This window comes from Crotalus tigris, unplaced genomic scaffold (assembly GCF_016545835.1).
Source record: "Crotalus tigris isolate CLP2741 ecotype Arizona unplaced genomic scaffold, ASM1654583v1 scf7180000019405.536791, whole genome shotgun sequence".
Lineage (NCBI taxonomy): Eukaryota > Metazoa > Chordata > Lepidosauria > Squamata > Viperidae > Crotalus > Crotalus tigris.
This window is the reverse complement of record NW_024097522.1, coordinates 301,666-320,838: the sequence shown is the minus strand read 5'-3', so window position 1 is coordinate 320,838 and position 19,173 is coordinate 301,666. Positions and strand designations below refer to the sequence as shown.

General features: G+C 43.6%; 2 protein-coding genes across 6 annotated transcripts in view; both read left to right on the top strand.

Annotated features, from left to right (window-relative positions):
• NLE1 (notchless homolog 1) overlaps window positions 1-3,163 on the top strand; it is a 29,132-nt gene extending 25,969 nt beyond the window's left edge. For all 4 annotated transcript variants that reach the window (XM_039362247.1, XM_039362246.1, XM_039362244.1 and 1 more), the window contains one exon: window positions 2,445-3,163. In XM_039362247.1, the coding sequence (XP_039218181.1) occupies window positions 2,445-2,457 (13 nt within the window). In that variant the 3' untranslated portion in view covers window positions 2,458-3,163. The remainder of the gene's footprint in view (window positions 1-2,444) is intronic.
• A 9,785-nt stretch (window positions 3,164-12,948) lies between these two features.
• ULK2 (unc-51 like autophagy activating kinase 2) overlaps window positions 12,949-19,173 on the top strand; it is a 168,171-nt gene continuing 161,946 nt past the window's right edge. For both annotated transcript variants that reach the window (XR_005558995.1, XM_039362237.1), the window contains exons 1-2: window positions 12,949-14,371; window positions 17,108-17,200. Coding sequence is in view for 1 of the 2 variants with exons in the window: in XM_039362237.1 (XP_039218171.1) it covers window positions 14,282-14,371; window positions 17,108-17,200 (183 nt within the window). In the remaining variant the exon portion in view is untranslated. The remainder of the gene's footprint in view (window positions 14,372-17,107; window positions 17,201-19,173) is intronic.

Here is a 19,173-nt window from a genome sequence, read left to right as displayed (position 1 = left end):
ATCTCCTCCAGAACTGACCGGTTGGATTGCCTTGCAGTTCAAGGGACTCACAGGAGTCTTCTCCAGCACCAGAGTTCAAAGGCCTCCATTCTTTGGCGCTCAGCCTTTCTTATGGTCCAACTTTCACAGTCTTTAAGGGGTGCTCCAAGGAAACCGGACCCTCCCCTCCATCCAGCCACCTCCTTCTCTGTCGTCCCCTTCTTCTCTTGCCCTCCATCTTTCCCAGCATCAGGCCCTTCCTCCAGTGAGTCCTTCCTTCTCATTAGGTGGCCAAAGGACTTGAGTTTCCACTTCAGGATCTGGCCTTCTAAAGAGCAGTCGGGGTTGATCTCCTCCAGGACTGACCCGTTGGGTCGCCTTGCAGTCCAGGGGACTCGCAGGAGTCTTCTCCAGCACCAGAGTTTTATTAAGATAGTCAAATTCAAATATCGCTAGAGGCGGAGGACGTCCCAGGCCTTGCCACATCTGCTAGAGTTTGCACATGTAATTTTATGCACATTTTCTTTTCTTTCTTTATTCACGTATATGGAGATTCTCAGCCCTTCAGGTTGTAGTTGTCCCAAAGGTGTTTTTTCAGGAGGCAACTGGACTTTCTTGTTTTTCTCTGAAGACGTTTCTCCAGCTCTGACTGGGATTGTGGGGAATAGAAGGATCTAAATCAGCGGTTCTCAACCTGTGGGTCGGGACCCCATTTGGGGCCGAACGACCATTTCACGAGGGTCGCCAGACAACGCAGTCCGCCATTTTTTCCCCCGTTTTCCTTAGCTGGGCTACTCCCTTTTATTCTATTGGCTTTTGAAAGCCAACAGAATAGACTCTCTTGAATAGAGTCTAATTCTATTGGCTTTCCAAAGGCAATAGGAATTGTCCAGGCTGTCTCTGCCCTGCTGAGCCCGCCAAAAGTCCCGTTCTGCAAACGGTGCTGCACCAGTTGAGTAGTCCTCGACTTACGATCGGTTGAGTAGTCCTCGACTTACGACCAGTTGGGGGTCGCGGCATTAAAAAGGTTGAGAACCACTGATCTAAAAGGAGGCAAATGACCGGCTGTTTGCAAGGAGTATAAATCCTTCCATTCCCCACCATCCAGTCAGAGCTGAAGAAGCTTCTTGGAGGAGAAGCGAAACGTCTTCAAAGAAAAAAACAAAGAAAGTCCAGTGGCCTCCTGGAAAAAGGACCTTTGGGGTTTTATTTATTTGTTTCTACAGCCACCAATCCAATTGACTCGACTCTTAATACACAATTAGCTTCTGTGGTTCCTGCCTCTCCTGTCTAATCTATTTTAAAATGTTTTATAGGGTATAAATATTTACCCATAGAAGAGAATATTTGTAGCTCGGGTTGAACTGTGGGGTCTGAGGAGGAGGAAGTGGGGAACTATGGGCTCCCTGGTGATCTTTGAGGTTTCTTGCTCACGTTTCATTACCCAGTTAGGTAATGTCATCAGTGCTGGAAAGGACAGGGGTTTGTGGTGAGGAGAAGGACAAAGGGAGGAGGAGGAGGAGGAGAGGAAGGAAGAAGAAGAGGAGGAGGAAGAGGAGGAAGAGGAGGGGAGGGGGAAGAGGAAGGAGGAGGAGGAGAAGAAGAAGAAAAGAAGAAGAAGAAGAAGAAGAAGAAGAAGAAGAAGAAGAAGAAGAAGAAGAAGAAGAAGAAGAAGAAGAAGAAGAAGAAGAAGAAGAAGAAGAAGGGGAAGGGGAGAAAGAGAAGAAGGAGGAGGAGAAGAAGAAGAGGAGGGGAGGAAGAGAAGGAGAAGAAGAAGAAGAGGAGGTGGTGGTGGTGGTGGTGGTGGTAGTAGTAGTAGTAGTGGTAGTAGTAGTAGTAGTAGTAGTAGTAGTAGTCCTTGTTCATCCCTGACCTGGGTTCTTCCAGACGTTGCATTACCCAACTAGACAACATCATCAATGCTAGAAGGGAGGAAGGTTTGGCCTCTCTCTGTTTACACACGTGACTTGCCCTAATTAAACAACAGCCTAATTAAAGAACCACCAAGAACACTCCCAGCAACACTGAGGAAGCCAGGCGCTTGTACATAAACAGAGAGTGAACTCTATTCCCTTGTAATACTGATGATGTTACATAGTTGGGTAAAGAAACGTCTGCAAGAAAATCACCAAGCTTAGAGACCACCAAGGATCCTACAGTTGTCATAGTCCTCCTCCTCCTCCTCTTCCCCCTTCCTCTTCCTCCACTCTGCAAACCCCACTCCCTACTTGCACAGATGATGTTACCCAGCTGGGTCATGAAATGTCCGCAAGAAAACAACCAGGCTCAGAGAGCACCAAGGATGCCCACAGTCGTCATCCTCCTCCTCCTCCCCCCCCCCCCTACAAACCCCACTCCCTTCTGGCATTACTCTAATCCAATTTTTCTCAACCTTGGCAGTTTTCCAATGTGTGGACCTCAAGACCAAAGTTATTAAGCTTTTTTTTTCCTTTTCTTTCCAACAGATGGAGACGATAGCAGAAGGACTGAAGATCAACTTTTTAAAATTCTTTTCTGACCCTAACTGTGGTCTCCTCCTCCTCCTGTTTTAGGGAAGATTTGGGGGGGGTTGAGATTGGGGCCATTGTGTGCAGAATACTTGCAGGGAGCTTCCTTTTATATTGAACACTGGAACACTATACTGAATATTTTCATCCACGTTAATATCAACCTGGATGCTACAGCGCAAGCAGGAAGACTTTCAGATCACGTTTCACCTTGAGTAATGACCTATGCTGGTCAGGCACAAGCCACCATTCCCTTGCTTTGGACGCCCGTCAATAAGATGGATATCAATATCTCATTCCCTCTAATAGCAAACTCTGAGATGAGTATAGAACAATTGGGACTCTTGACAAACGAAATGAAGGTTTCGTTCAGGCTTGGCTGAACTTAAATATTTAGATCACTTTTAAAAAAGAGGGAGAGAGAGAATTATCCAGGACGACCGAAAAACCACCAGAAAAAAAATTCAAGGAGGAACTGAAGATATAGCACAAGATAGCCACAATTTTGACTAAAGTTTGATAAAAATGAAGAAGCAAAGATGGAATGGAGGTCGCCCAAAGAAGGATGGAGACTGGCGGGAAATCTGGAGCAGTTAGGATAGGATTACTGTATGCTGCAATGTGGGGTGGGTTTTTTTGCAGATAATATTTCTTTAATTATATCCTTTTAAGTCACATCTCCGGTTTTTAAATCAAAATCTATTAGCAGCGATACAGAAAATACAGGTAGTTCTCACTTAACGTCCCGGGGCGAGCAACTTTGTTGTCAAGGTGCATGATGGTTAAGCATGGGTGTTGCTTGTTGTTTTGGGATAACCCTGTTTCTCTCCCATCCAGTGAGTTCTCTTGCATTATGGCTGTAAGGAGGAAAGTTGTATTATACAAGTGGTCCTCAACTTACAACCATTCGTTTAGTGGCCGTGAATAGAATAGAATAGAATAGAATAGAATAGAATAGAATAGAATAGAATAGAATAGAATAGAATATATGGAATGGAATGGAAGAGAAGAATGCAGAATAGAATGGAATAGAAGAGAAGAGAATGCAGAATGGAATGGAATAAGAATAGAATAGAATAAAATAGAATGATGAAAGAATAACAGAATAGAATAGAATAGAATAGATGGAATGAAGAATGCAGAATAGAATGGAATGGAAGAGAAGAGAATGCAGAATGGAATAAGAATAGAATAGAATAGAATGAATAGAATAGAATAGAATAAAACAATACAATAAGATTAGAATAAGAATAGAATAGAATTTTTTTTAAAACAAGTTTTATTAATTTTTCAAATTTTAACATCTAGATACTTAGGAAGCAGCGTGGTGCTAGGGAAATCGGTCAATAACAAAATCATTCTTATATATCTCAGGTTACATCATTAACATTCCCTCACTGTTTCCCATAAATATATCATATTCATGTTAATAAGTTTCTAACTAAGCTCAATCAATCAGTAGATTTATCAATAGTATTTTACTTATATATATCCAAGTCCTGTTTAGAGGGTTTTTTTTTAATTCCAATTTATATATTCCAATTTAGCCTTTTATACCCAGTGTTTAAACATCGGATAACCTTGATTTCCCTCATTTCATTATAATATAATTAACATAACTAAAATACACATATTATTCCAACGTTTACCTTCTTTATAGACCAATATATTCTAATTCTCATTCTAATAACGCCTCCTTTAATAACAAAATACCTTTCATTATCACAAATCTATTTCCACGTTACAATTAAAGTTGTAGTCTAACAGTTCATTTTAACTCCCATTATAAATCTAAGTGCTAAATATTAAAAAAAAAACATTATCTCTAAAAGGCTGCTTTTACCCATTCAGTAGATTTCTAAATCCCATTTTTAAATCTGACTCTGGCTTTCCTTTTGTGCCAAGTAGGTTTCCATGCCAGTGCCTCTAAAACTTTGGATGCATCTCCCTTCATTCCTACACCTGTTGTTTGAATCAACTGGAGAACGTCCAGTTATCAGTCTTTCAAAAGAACTGGCCCCTTGGTAATTGTTAAGTTCTTGCCCTAATAATTCGAATCTCCATGTTTGGTTTAGGGCAGGGGTGTCAAACTCAATTTCATTGAGGGCCGCATCAGCATTGCGGTTGCCCTCGGGGGGGGGGGTGGCCAGGGTGGGTGCAGCCTACTGGGTGGGTGTGGATGGAGTGGGGGTGGCCTACTGGATGGGCATGGCCAGCTCTACATCGTTCGCATCAAGGGTGCCTGTGGGGGCCTGGGCAGGAGTGGGACAGATCTGAGGGTCTCTGGAAGAATGGGGGGGGGACCAGGGCAAGCGCCAAGGCATGGTCCATTTCTTCATTTCTCACAAAGGGTGACCCCTCCCCAGCATGCACCCAGGGGTGGGGCCGACATGGCAGGGGCCGGTTCCTCGCTGTTTTCAGACGGCCTTGTGGAGCTAAGACTGAATGCGTTTCAGCATAGATGGCCACCACAAAATTGTACATTGGCTCCCAGCTGGCCTGTTCCCTCACTGTTTCCAGGATGGCTTCGCAGGCCACATGAAACCACTTCGCGGGCCGGATCCAGCCTTAATAATAATAATAATAATAGTAGTAGTAAAGTTGGAAGGGACCCTGGAGGTCATCTAGTCCAACCCCCTGCTCAGGCAGGAAACCCTACACCATTTCGGACAAATGGCTGCCCAGTCTCTTCTTAAAAACTTCCACTGTTGGAGCATTTACTGCTTCTGGAAGCAGGCTGTTCCACTGATTAATTGTTCTCACTGTCAGGAAGTTTCTCCTTAGTTCTAGGCTGCTTCTCCCCTTGATGAGTTTCCACCCGTTGCTTCTTGTCCTGCCTTCAGGCGCTTTGGAGAATAGCTTGATTCCCTCTTCTTTATGGCAGCCCCTGAAATATTGGAATACTGCTATCATGTCCCCCCTTGTCCTTCTCTTCGTTTGACATGTCTGGTTTAGGGTATTTGTAGTCAGATCAGTAGTCTGGTCCTCTTCTTGCGATTTCATCTGAGTAGAATAGAGAGTCATATCCAGTGTTGTTGTTGTTTGGTTATCTAAAATGTCTAAGTTCTTTGCTTTTGGAGTTACAGGTGCTGTAGTTAAAGTCAGTGATTGAACGACAAAGTTCTCAGCCATTTGTGCATGTTGTATGAAGTCTTCTTTAATGTTCAATTGTTGATCTTCTTTTATTTTTAGGGTTACAGGTTGATCAGTTTGAGTCTGAGGTTCAATTTGTAGTTTTGTAAAAATGTCTTTGGTTTTCACTCCCAAAATGATTAGCTCTGTTGCTTCACGGATTTTTCTCAAGGATAAATTTGTAATTAAGTTGTGGATAGGATTCATCCATTTCCATGGTGATTAAAGATAGTCCTTTAGTGGAGGTTATGTTTAGTAAGACTCAGCTATTGTCCACCTCCATGATTTGTAAGAATTATTGTCACCACAGCTGCTTCTACATCTTATCTTTTTTTTTGATACTATGAAGGACAAAGCAAAGTGATCAACAAGCACACTTAAAAAAAAGAATTCTAGTTGCTACGCCAAATTTTGCCACAAGATGTCCCCCCATCTTTTCCTGAATGCCAAATAACTTCTTATTCAGTTAACACACACGAAAAAGCTGATATTTTGCAAAGTTAATAGTTAAATAAGTTTTTTAAAAATGCTTAATAATAATAATAATAATAATGTTGGAAGGGACCTTGGAGGTCATCTAGTCCAACCCCCTGCTCAGGCAGGAAACCCTATACCATTTTGGACAAATGGCTGTCCAGTTTCTTCTTAAAAACTTCCAGTGATGGCGCATTCACCGCTTCTGGAAGCAGGTTGTTCCACTGGTTAATTGTTCTAACTGTCAGGAAGTTTCTTCTTAGTTCTAGGTTGCTTCTCTCCTTGATTAGTTTCCATCCCTTGCTTCTTGTCCTGCCTTCAGGCGCTTTGGAGAATAGCTTGACTCCCTCTTCTTTGGGGCAGCTCCTGAGATACTGGAAGGCTGCTATCATGTCCCCCCTCGTCCTTCTCTTCATTAAACTAGACTTTCCCAATTCCTGCAACCGTTCCTTATATATTTTAGCCTCAAGTCCCCTAATCATCTTTGTTGCTCTTCTCTGCACTCTTTCTAGAATCTCAGCATCTTTTTTACATCACGGTGAGCAAAACTGGATGCAGTATTCCAAGTGTGGCCTTACCAAGGCCTTGTAAAGTGGTATTAATACTTCATGTGATCTTGATTCTCTCCCTCTGTTCATGCAGCCCAGCACTGTGTTGGCTTTTTTGGCAGCTGCAGCACACTGCTGGCTCAAATTTAAGTGATTGTCCACTAGGACTCCGAGATCCCTCTCACAGTTGCTGCTATTGAACAAGGTACCACCTAGTATACCTGTACATTTGTTTTTTCTTGCCTAAATGTAGAGGACTACCTGTAAGTATCTTTCGGGGGGCCCATTATAACTTTGAACAGTCACCAAGGAAATGGTCGTAACTGGAGGACTGCCAACACACAGCTTTTTAAATTAGCCCACGGCAATAAAACTGGCCTTCCTCACAGTTGCAAAGACTTGGAAGGGAAGTGCTGAGAATTGGAGGAGTTGCTAAAAGATGTAAGCATCGCCTAAAAATGTTCAGAAAAGCTTTTGGGGATCAGATTGATTGCCTATTGACCCTTATTGGTCCCTTGCTATTGCTCACTTGCTACTTGGTAGACTGCCCCTGAACCTGGAGGCTCCTGATTCCCCTCCCCCCCAATCCATATTGCCATATCGTTCAATCTTTCATTTTTTAATACATTGTCTATCATTCTCTGTGCCCTAGGAGTAACTCACCCTTGAAATAATTAGGATGTCAAAAGGATAGTGCTGGTTGCTTGCCACAGCAAAAACCATTTTAATTTTTTAAGTTTCACGGCAGGCTAAATTTGCCGTCTCAAAATAGCTTAAATCTTTTAAGGTCCTGCAAAAGCCTTATAAAAAAGGACCTTTTGTCCCGATTAATATTATCCCTGTCATCTTTGAAGCTGTATCGGAGATCAGGAGCCATAAAGATGTAGCAGATTGAAATATTGATCACCGGTAATAGCCATTCATAGATTTGCTCCTTTAAAAAGGAGTTCTTGTCCTTTTTTAAAAGCCATTTAAGCAAATGGTCTCTTTTGGTAATGGTTAGTACTATGATCGAATAATAGCAAAATAAAGGATGTGGTCCTCTTAGGAAAAAAATCCATCTGCTTCTTTGGATAGAATAGCCTCAGAAGATCAGGCAGTAAGGTGTGATTTGATTGGTATTTGAACAGGAGATTATTAAAAGGCTGCTAAATTGCAATTAATATTTGAGTTCACACATTGCACTAAAAAGTTCACTTGTTTTGATCTTAAGAGCATTTAGAATAGATTAGAATTAGAATGGAATGGAATGGAATAGAATAGAGTAGTGGTTCTCAACCTTTTTAATGCCATGACCCCCCCCACCCGGTCGTAAGTTGAGGACTACTCAACCAGTCATAAGTCGAGGACTACTCAACTGGTACAGCACCGTTTGCAGAATGGGACTTTTGGCGGGCTCAGCAGGGCAGAGACAGCCTGGACAATTCCTATTGGCTTTCGAAAGCCAATAGAATTAGACTCTATTCAAGAGAGTCTATTCTATTGGCTTTCAAAAGCCAACAGAATAAAAGGGAGTAGCACAGCTAAGGAAAAGGGGGGGAAAATGGGGGACTGTGTTGTTTGGCGACCCCCGTGAAATGGTCGTTCAGCCCCAAATGGGGTCCCGACCCACAGGTGGAGAACCACTGGAATAGAGAATAGAATAGAATAATGAAAGAATGGAATAGGATAGGAAAGAATAGAATTAGAATAGAATAATGAATTAAAATAGAATAGAATTAGAATGGAATGGAATAGAACAGAATAATGAAAGAGTGGAATAGAATAGGAAAGAATAGAATAGAATTAGAATAATGAAAATGGAATAGAATAGAATAGAAACCTCATTATCACTTTAAATGTATACTAATTAGGATACATTAAAATGAAATTTCGTTGCATTCAGCTTTCAAAAAAAACCATGCATGTACCCCCGTCCGCACACACATATGACACAAAGAAACATCACAGTCTAGTTTGAACGTATACATGGTGGGGGGGGAAAAAGGATCCTGCAAATTTACCAGACGGATGACGTAAAGAGCAAAGCTGTTACAAAATCTAATAGTTTTGCTATAAACAGTGCTTTTTTTTCTTAAAAAAAAAAAATGGTGCCGGAATTCACACACATCATACAACCCGCCTTGCCTACCCTACAGGGTTCCATCCAAAAAAGGGTGCCAGAACTCCGTTCTGGGCGTTCTATGAGAAAAAAAGCCCTGGCTATAAATACTTTGAAACCTCCTCTTAGAGGGGAGCAACGGGAACAGACCCTGAAGTGGGTGTGCGGGATCTTTAACAATGCTGTGCGCTCTAAGCACTTGTAAGCAGCATCCTGGATCACGGGAAACGAGCTTCCTATAATCCTTTCGGCTGTCCTCGCCATTCTCTGCGTGGAGTTTCTATCTGAGGCTCTGCTACCACCAAACCAGACAGTGATGCAGTTTGTTAAAGACACTCAATCACGCCTCTGTAAAAAGTGGCCAGGACAGAAGGAGAAAGATGTGCTCTCCTGCAAGAAATGCAAACGCTAAAGGTGACGTATGAAGAGACCAAGTCAGATTGTTAGTTATCTGCACCCCGCAGATACTTGAATATCATCGACCACCGCCACAGCTGCAGCTTTGATGCAAAGTGGAGTATGGCTATGCCGGCTCTTTCTAAAATCAACCACGATCTCCTTTATTTTATTAACCTTTAAAAATCTAGCTGTTTAGATTTCCACATCGCTAGATCCAGAATCTTTGTGTATTTGCCAACATTGCAGTCATATCAGGTCATTTAAATTTATCGCATCTTATACCTGTTCACCGCTGTGATGTTGTCATGGTTCCGACAGATGAAACTCTTCAAAGAACTTCGAGGCATTGTTTACCTTAAAGAATATTTATTTAAGTTGCCTAGCATCGGCACTAACATAATCGAAGCCAAAAACTGAATTCCCCTCCCCTGAGCACATAGTATCAAAAGCACAATTCCCTCCTCCAGTTAATAGTCATAAATCACATTCCCCAATTAGTTTAAAGCCCTGGCTTCCCTTCCCGCTCTCCAGCCTGCCAATTCTTATCATCTCTTATTTCAATAACCTTAGTTCTCACACTAGGTACAGGGTTATTATGTCTAGCTAGACTTTCATGCACATTCCCCCGCCCCAGCATCATATAACTCTAAAGGCAAAAATAAGAAAATGGCTGCATCTCCATCTGTTGTCAGTGCTAAAACATCCAATGTTAGCGTTGACAGATGTGATGTGGTACCACAAAATTAAAACAAGGCATCAACGCTGCTAACATCGGATGTTCTTGCTTTGACAACAGATGGAAATGCAGCCATTTTTCTCTATCGCTTTTAGAGTTAGTTGCTGCTGGGAGGGGGGATCTGGATGAGAGTCCAGCAAGTCACAACAATAATAACTCAGCCCTGGGAACCCAAGGTCATTGTACCCAGAATTGATAGAGTTTTGGCGGGCTGGAGAGCTGGGGAGAAAGCCGAGGCTTCACGTTAATTGGGGTATGTGATTTATGACTTTATTGGAGAAGGGAACTGTGCTTTGTTACTTTGTATCCAGGGGAGGGGAATTTAGTTTCTGGTTTCAACTATGTAGTGCCCATACTTTGTTTCTTAAATAAAAGATTCTTTAAGATAAACAATGCCTCGAAGTTCTTCTGAAGCGTTTCATCTGTCGGAACCATGACACAAGGGAGGAAAGTAGGATTAGGAGCTTCTGGGCTCATGTTTGGATGATAAGGAACTGGGGAAAATTTTGTATGTGTGGCATGGGATTAAAAAATCCATGGCAGCAAAATACATTCACTGTCATTGATTCTAGCTAGGGCCGTGGTGGCGAACCTATGGCACGCATGCCACAGGTGGCACGCAGAGCACCCTCTGTGGGCACGCGCGCCGTCGCCCCAGTCCTAGGCCTTCAGCTGGCTTTTATAAAACCTTTTCGCTTTAGGCCTCCGCCGCCGTGTGCGAAAAAAAAAAAAGGTTCAATCAATCAATTTCAACTTCTTGCGGGGGGGGGGGAAAGATCTTGCAAAGTTGGAATTGATTGATTGAACTTTTTAGTCCCACCCAGTCTGCCGTTACCACTGCAGCCACGCCCACCCAATGGGCCACACCCACCCAATGGGCCACGCCCACCCATCAGCCGACGATGCATAAGTGGGTTTTGGTTGCAGTTTGGGCACTCGGTCTCTAAAAGGTTTGCCATCACTGCGCCAGGGTATTGATCTGAGCATTACGCCCTTTGTACAACTCAACCATACCACATAAAAAGTAAATGCTACAGCTTTTTAAATGTGGCATCAAGCCATACTAGGCTTTATTTCAGTGTTTCTCAAACTTTAAGGTGTGTGGACTTCAACTCCCAGAATTCACTTCTATCCCTAGAAGCTGACTGGGGAATTCTGGGAGTTGAACTCGACACATCTTAAGATTCCCAAGTTTTCGGAAATAAGCTTTATTTGGTTGAGATTAGTAAACACATCTGGGATTTATCAGGGTTTATGGATTGGCATGCAGGTGCTCCTGATTTACGACCACAATTGAGCCCCAAAATTATGTTGTTAAGTGAGACATTTGTTAAGCGAATTGTACCCCATTTTATGACTTTTCTTGTGACAGCTGTTAAGTTAATCAGTACAGTTGTTGAGTTAGGAACACAGTTGTTAAGTGAATCTGGGTTCCCCGTTGACTTTGCTTGTCAGAAGTTCGCAAAAGGGGGTCACTAATGTAATAACTACATTGATCTCCAAACAAACTTAAGTAAGGTGGCACATTCCAATGTTTGTCACTTGCTTCCAGAAGGATTATCTATTTATCTCCCAGCTTCTTATCTATTTTCCATTGCAATTTTGAAATTTCGTAAAGCTTTCACCTTAGCCAGGCTGGATGCGTTGCCTTCGGCAATCCTTTTTGGAGAGTTTAACAGCATTCCTATGCACTTTTGGTTGTGTCCATGTGGTGATGGCTCTATAGAAACCCTAAGCCACATGCTGCTTCATTGTTCTTTATATAAAGACTCTAGACCAGGCGTAGGCAACCATGCTGGCTCAGGAATTCTGGGAGTTGAAGTCCACCAGTCATAAAAGAGCCAAGGTTGCCTACCCCGGCTCTAGACAGATTCTTATATATCCGATATTGAAGACGTTTCCAGGTAGGGGATATGAATTTTATCTAAAGTTGCTACTTTCGGATAAGGATCCGAAAATATCAATTCAGGTTGCCCAATTTTCTGCCACCGTTTGCACAATACGCCGCACCATTATCAAGGTCTGAAAGATTTTAATATGATGTTTTATTTTGAGAATTTCTGATTATATTACATTGATTGTTTGGTGGTTTTATATTCTGTAAATATGGAAGTAAAATTGTCACTGTTGTTACATTTTGATTATGTCTGTCCTTATGGCTGTAATAAACAGATTGATTGACTTAAGTGGCAAGAAAGAAAAATCATAAAATGGGGTAAAATTTACTTAACAACCATCTTGCTTAGCAATATAAATTTTGAGATCAATTGTAGTCGTAAGTCGAGGACTAACTATATACCTGTATTTATTAATCTGATACACCCTTTCAAGGAAACTGCAAGAACATCTGTGGCTCTTTTTCCATCTGCTTGGATGTTTCTGCACAACACCCCTGCAGAGTAGGATACTCTGACTACATAAATCAAATAATATAGGTATAAATCAAAATAAATTTGAATCAGGTTCCTAATTACCTGGGCCTTTGAACCCTAGAAAAGCCATGAGGTATGGATAGGCTGAACCTGTGTGTGTTTTTTAAAGAAGGTAGACAGTGATTAATATATATATATATATATGTAAGGATGTGGGTGTATACATATGTTGTATATAGCATGTTTATATGTGTGTTATGCATGTATACACTTTTGAGAGTAGGCAACAGAATGTCATTTTTAATGTGTGCCCACAGTAAAAAATGACAGTAAAGTTTATTTTATCTTACATTACTTTAGGTTAGCACAGTAAAATTTCAGAAAGGACAGCTCCATTTCTAGAAAGCAGTAGGTGGGGTACATCCCAAAAGAAGCCGGCTGAATAACTTGGCCAGAGGAGCAGGGTCCGAGGAAAAAGTGGGTCACCCATCCTCACTGAGGTCTCCCTCCTTTAGAAGTCCAACTTCTGCCAACCTCCGCCTCAGAACACCGCTTTGGAGGCGGAGTTCCCTATCATCCTTTTGTTTATTCTTTTGAGGTTAGGTGGGCGTGTTTTTGCCTGGCTTCTAACCGCTTATTTTCTAAACTCCAATTTTATTATATATATCAATATCAATATCAAGATGGCGCCCACAGCCATTCCCCTCCCCCACCCCACCTCTTAGGGCAACTTTTCGCCCTCAAACTTTCCCGCGCGCGGACTCTTTTTTTTTTCCTTTTCTCCCGCTTCGCTCCGCCCACTCTTGTTTTTCCGGCGGAGGGAGACGGGGAGGAAAAAAAAAAGCTCCTGCGCGCGACGTCCCTATATAAATAGCTGCGCCGCGCGGAAGTTTCGCCAGTCGCGCCCGGACGCCGGTGGGGAAAGGTTGGCCTTTTACGCTCGGAGGACGCGAGGGGCGGCCTAAGGCGGAGGACTCGTCCCGCCGCTCCTTCTCCTCGGCAATACTTGCAGCTTTCCCCCTCGTTTTCGGCCTCGGCCGATTCTTCCAGGAAGGGCCGCCTGCCCCCCCCCTAAAACCGGGGTAGAGGTGGGGGGGCCAGGATGTAAGAGGGTGATGCGCAGGGACCCCTGTGGGGGTGAACTCCCTCACCCATTTCCCCCCCCCTTAATTCTCAGGCCAGATATCGCTTTTGAGGAATATTTTCGTTTCTTTCCACCCTTACAAACGATCCTAATTCCCCTTTTATCGCCTCCCTTCGCAAAAGAAAAAAAAATATAATCCTTTTGCTCTCTTCCCCCCCCCCCGTATCTTAATCTCTCCTGTATTAACGGGTTTTTTTTCCCCGCGATCTGTCCTCTTTCCCCTCCTCGGGGCAACTGTCATTGCCTCCTTTTTATTCCATTCCCACTCCCCCCCCCAAAAAAAACCCTCCAGGCATTGTCATAACTAGCTTGGGACTCCCCCCCCCCTCCCAACCCGTATTTTAAGGGAGCTTTGGATGACAGCAAATCTGCTTTTTGCTCCTATATGGCTTTTTATGGGCTTCCTTACTCGTAAATCCCACTCCCCACCTTTAAAAATAAAAATTAAAAATAAGGTGGGCTTTATGCTTCTTCATTCCCTTCCAAGGCTAGGAATTTAGGTTTTAGTCCATCGTCCCTCAGCCTGAAATTACCTTTGAATGCTTGCCTGTTAAAGGGGCCACTTCTTGCCTCTTGCCTTTCCCAAAGAGGCTTCACCCTTCTCCCCATCTTTTCCTCTTCCCCCCCCCCATGCCAGCAAACACCCCCTGCCTATGGGAAGCTGGCTGGTGCCCCCCAACCACCTGCCGCAGGTCAACAGCAGCAGCAGCGTCATGCCAGCAGGTGCCCCCTTTCTTTGGGGGTGGCCAGGACGCAGGCAGAGCCAGCCTCCTTGCCTCTCCTCCCCCAGCCTGCTGATGTGAGCTTCAGCTTGCCCTTCCCTTTCTGCTCGTCCTCCTCCTCCCTGCATTGTCCCCCACCCCTCAAGCTTCATGCCCCCCTGAAGAACATGGAGGTGGTGGGCGATTTTGAATACAGCAAGAAAGACCTGATTGGGCATGGAGCTTTTGCCGTGGTCTTCAAGGGTCGGCACCGCAAGGTACGGGCGGAGAAGGGGAGAATTGGGGTCTGGACTCTCTTGCTGGTGGTTGGGGGGCTTACAGGGCTTGCCATTTGGGGAGGGAAAGCCTTGAAGTGTGTGCTTTTTTTTTTTTTTCCCCATCCCCAAATTTAGCTGGGAAGCTGTTCTCCTTTAGCTGCCCTGTCTTCCTGCTTCTCCTAACTAGCTTCCTGCAGCTTGGTACACTTCGGGCTAAACCCTTGAATTGCTGGTGGTTGGGGGGCTTACAGGGCTTGCCATTTGGGGAGGGAAAGCCTTGAAGTGTGTGCTTTTTTTTTTTCCCCATCCCCAAATTTAGCTGGGAAGCTGTTCTCCTTTAGCTGCCCTGTCTTCCTGCTTCTCCTAACTAGCTTCCCGCAGTTTGGTACACTTCGGGCTAAACCCTTGAAAGGAAAGCAGTGTATTTTTTAAAAAAGCTGGGTGTATTGCCACCAAAATGGTTGCTTTTCCTCCCTTTTCCCCCTTTCCTATTTTTTTTTGGGGGGGGGCAGGGGTGTTGCTGTACTGCCCGCTGCCCGGGCTTGCTAGCTTTGTTTTCCTTCCCCAACAGAGCCAGGATGGGATGATCTCAGCTTCGGAGTGCCTGTTTTTTTTTTTTTTGCCCCCCACCCAGCCTGCTCCCCTTTCATCCACACCAATGGCAAACCTGTACTCTTTTAAGGAGGCTGGGGATTACAGGGGCATGGGTTTTGTAGTTTGGAGTCTGGGTTCTGCCAGCAGGGTGCCAACCTCTTGTCAAAATGTTTGAATGAAGTTCCCAGATTGGGTAGAAAGGTGGTAGACCTTTGATGTGTAGTTGAAGGGGGGCAGCAAACCCCCCCCCATTGTCCCCCATTGCCTGCCAGGATCCAGTGAGTGTCTGATGGAGAGTTGGCCAATTTCAAATGGGTCCTCAAATTTTGTTGAGGATCCCTTCCCTTCTTTTCTTGTCATTTATTGCAAGAATTTCTTTGTTGTGAGTGTGTTTTGTTAAGTGTTGACCTCCGTTCTTGGTTATTACGTCGTATTCCTGTCATTGTTTATTTTATGGCACTGTTACTTCAGGTTCCTTTCCTTTCCTTCCTTTTTACTATTGTAAGCCACCTAGACTAGCCCCATGGGTGAGACTGGTGGCCAATAAATTTAACAAATATAAGTAGTCCTCGACTTAAGACCACAGATGAGACCAACATTTCTGTTGTTAAGTGGGACATTCGTTAAGTGAATGTTGCCCCATTTTACGACCTTCCTTGCTTCAGTTGATGAGTTATAACCCAGTTGTTAAGTGAATCTGGCTTCCCCATTGACTTTGCCTGTCAGAAAGTTGCAAAAGGTGAGCCCATGGCCCTGGGGACACAGCAACCATCATAAATATGAGCCAGTTGCCGAACCTCTGAGTCATGGCGATGCTGGAAAGGTCGTTAACTGAAAAACAGTGACTTTTTTTCGGTGCCGTTGTAACTTTGAACGGTCACTGAAAGAACTGCTGTAAGTCGAGGACTACCTATAATTCTTCCTACTGCCAAACCTAAGCTGTCCCTCTTCTCAGAGGTTTTCCTGTGAATCCACTAGCTTGCCTTATGGATATCTTCACAGATGTCCTTTTTTAATTGGATAACTGCACAACTTGGGATTTCTTTGTGTGTGTGTGTGTGAGAGAGAGAGAGGGGGGGGGAGAGATTCATTTTGGGCACCTGGAACTTCTGGGCACTCTGTTCAAGATAAGGTCTGGTACCTTTACTTGAGTAACTAGCATAGTAGGAGGTCCCTGGTCTTCTTGCCTGTGAAGCCCTTGAACCTGAGTCTAGAGTGTGCTGAAGCTTATTGCCTTATTGCAGTGGTTCTCAACCTTTTTAATGCCGCGACCCCCCAACCAGTTGTAAGTCGAGGACTACTCAACCGGTCGTAAGTCGAGGACTACTCAACTGGTGCAGCACCGTTTGCAGACTGGGGCTTTTGGCGGGCTCAGCAGGGCAGAGACAGCCTGGACAAGTCCTATTGGCTTTGGAAAGCCAATAGAATTAGACTCTATTCAAGAGAGTCTGTTCTATTGGCTTTCAAAAGCCAATAGAATAAAAGGGAGGAGCACAGCTAAGGAAAAGGGGGGAAAAATGGCCGACTGCCTTGTTTGGCGACCCCCGTGAAATGGTCGTTCGACCCCAAATGGGGTCCCGACCCACAGGTTGAGAACCACTGCCTTATTGACTCCCAAAAGCACAAAGCTAGAAGAAAAGTGTGAGTGATGCTCTCATCCTTACAAAGGAGTTGTTATTGTGATCCATTCTTGTCTTGGAGACATGCAACCACATTTCCTGTTTAAGTTGCATGTGGGTAGAGTTTGGGCCTGTGGTCCTGATTGTAAATTGTCCTCTTTACACGGTTTGCAACCTGACATTCTTGTAGACCAAAGGAGTCCAATTTTGGAAACTTTAAGACCTGTGGACTTCAACTCCCAGAATTCCCCAGCCAGTTCTGGGAGTTGAAGTCCACAAGTCTTAAAGTTGCCACGGTTGAACGCCCCTTGCTTTTTTAGACTGTCTTAGGCGGGGTTGGCAGTTGTGCTTAGTTGTTGTGGGGGAAAAAAAAGGGTCTGCTAGCTTCTTCCAGGAATCTTAATCATCTTAACGGTTTTAAAAGAAAAAGAAAAAAAGACCAGTTCTGCTTGCTTCTCATGACTGTTTACAAAATAAGAACACTTTGTTTGTACTCAAAAGCATTTCTCCATCCTCTTTTCAGAAAACGGACTGGGAAGTGGCTATAAAAAGCATTAACAAAAAGAACTTGTCGAAGTCACAGCTCCTGCTTGGGAAGGAGATAAAAATTTTGAAGGTATTGTATATTGGCGATTTTCTTCCAAGCACCAGACTCCTTATCCTGTTGTGTAGCTAACAAAATGGGGAACTCTGACAATCACAGCCACCTAGCGTTGTGTTGATACTTAGCAAAGCTGGCCTGGCCCAGAAATATCACTGGGCTTTCTTTCGTAGCTTTAGATTTCACAATGCATTGTAACCTTTATATCGACTACGAGCAGGTAGTCCTCGACTTACAGCAGTCCATTTAGTAACTGTTCAAAGTTACCACGGCACTGAAAAAAGTGACTTAGGGCTGTTTTTCACTCTTACGGTATTCCAGCATCCCCGTGGTCACGTGATTAAAATCCAGACCCTTGGCAATTGGCCTGTATTTATGATGGTTGCAGTGTCCCAGATTGAGTGATCCCCTTTTGCGACCGTCTGACAAGCAAAATCAATGGGGGACACTGGATTCACTTAACAACTGTGGCAAGAAAGGGCGTAAAACTGGACAAAATTCACTTAAATGTTTCACCTAGCAAAATAAATGTTCAGCTCAATTGTGGTTGTACGTCAAGGACTACCTGTATACAGAGACTAACCTCTGTTTGAGGGCCTTTTGTCCTGCTTTTTTGTTTTACTCTTTTTTCAACTTGGTTTCGAATAGATGGATGAGGGCTTCCGGAATGATGTGGGATTTCCCACAATTCTGTTGCCCTAGCTTTTCCTTTTTGTTATTGTTGTTGTTCCAAGTGAAATGCTAAGCAAAGAAAAAGGAACAAACCTAAGCGATGTATTAGAAATTTCTGAATTAGAGACACTTGGCCAATGACAGCAGTCTGGCAGCCGTGTGGAGGCGGACGGCACAAGCCACAATACGTTTGCCTGTGCATAGTGCTTTTTAATTTATTCTGGAGGATGCAGAATCCTTGCAAATTCCACAGTGGTGGCGAACCTATGGCATGGCTGGCTCAGGAATTCTGGAAGTTGAAGTCCACGAGTCATAAAAGAGCCAAGGTTGCCTACCCCTGACCTATACTATACCCGTGCATTTGTTTTTTCTTGCCTAAATGTAGAGGACTACCTGTAAGTATCTTTCGGGGGGCCCATTATAACTGTGAACGGTCAGCAAGGAAATGGTCGTAACTGGAGGACTACCAATACACAGCTTTTTTAAGTAGCCCACGGCAATAAAACTGGCCTTCCTCACCATTGCAAAGACTTGGAAGGGAAATGCTGAGAATTGAGGGAATCGCTAAAACATGTAAGCATCGCCCAAAAATGTTTATTGTGGTGACCAAAACCGGATGCAAAAAAAAAAAAAAGATGTTGAGAGTAGAAAGAGTCTAGAGAAGAGCAACAAAGATGTTTAGGAGGCTGAAAGACGAAGAATGGTTGCAGGCATGAAAAATCAACTTTTGCAGGAACAGTTGCAGGAGTTTTGAGCTGTCCTGTTCTTGGTTCTGCACTAGTCCTCGGGCTTAAGAGCACCTCATGGAGGACTAGAATCTTGTTCATAGTTAGAGCATGCTTTTTGTTGCTTTCTATCCTGAGATAAGTGTACAGGAAGTCCTTGACTTATGGCCGTAATGGAACCTGTCTGTGATCATTATAAAGCGAGTCATCTCGTGACCAATCCAATTTTATGGCCTTTTTTTTAAAGTGATCCTTAAGCAAATCAAGGTCATTAAATGAATCTGTGGTCAATAAATGAACCCATGGTTAAGGGGCATTTTTACCCCAAACTGGAAGTAAACTTTTTTTTTTTTTTTTTTTTTTTGGGCAAAAACATTTTAAATCTTGATCATGTGACTGTGGGATGCTGCAAAGGGTTGTAAATGCAGGCTGGTTGCTGAGCCCCCCCCCCCGAAATAGAGTCATGTGACTTTGGGGAGGGGGGGTGTTTCAGAATTTCAGAACCTGGTCATACGTACTTTTGGGGGGATCCGTCATAACGTTGAACGGTCATTAGGTGACCAGTTATAACTTGAAGACTTATTCTGTGCA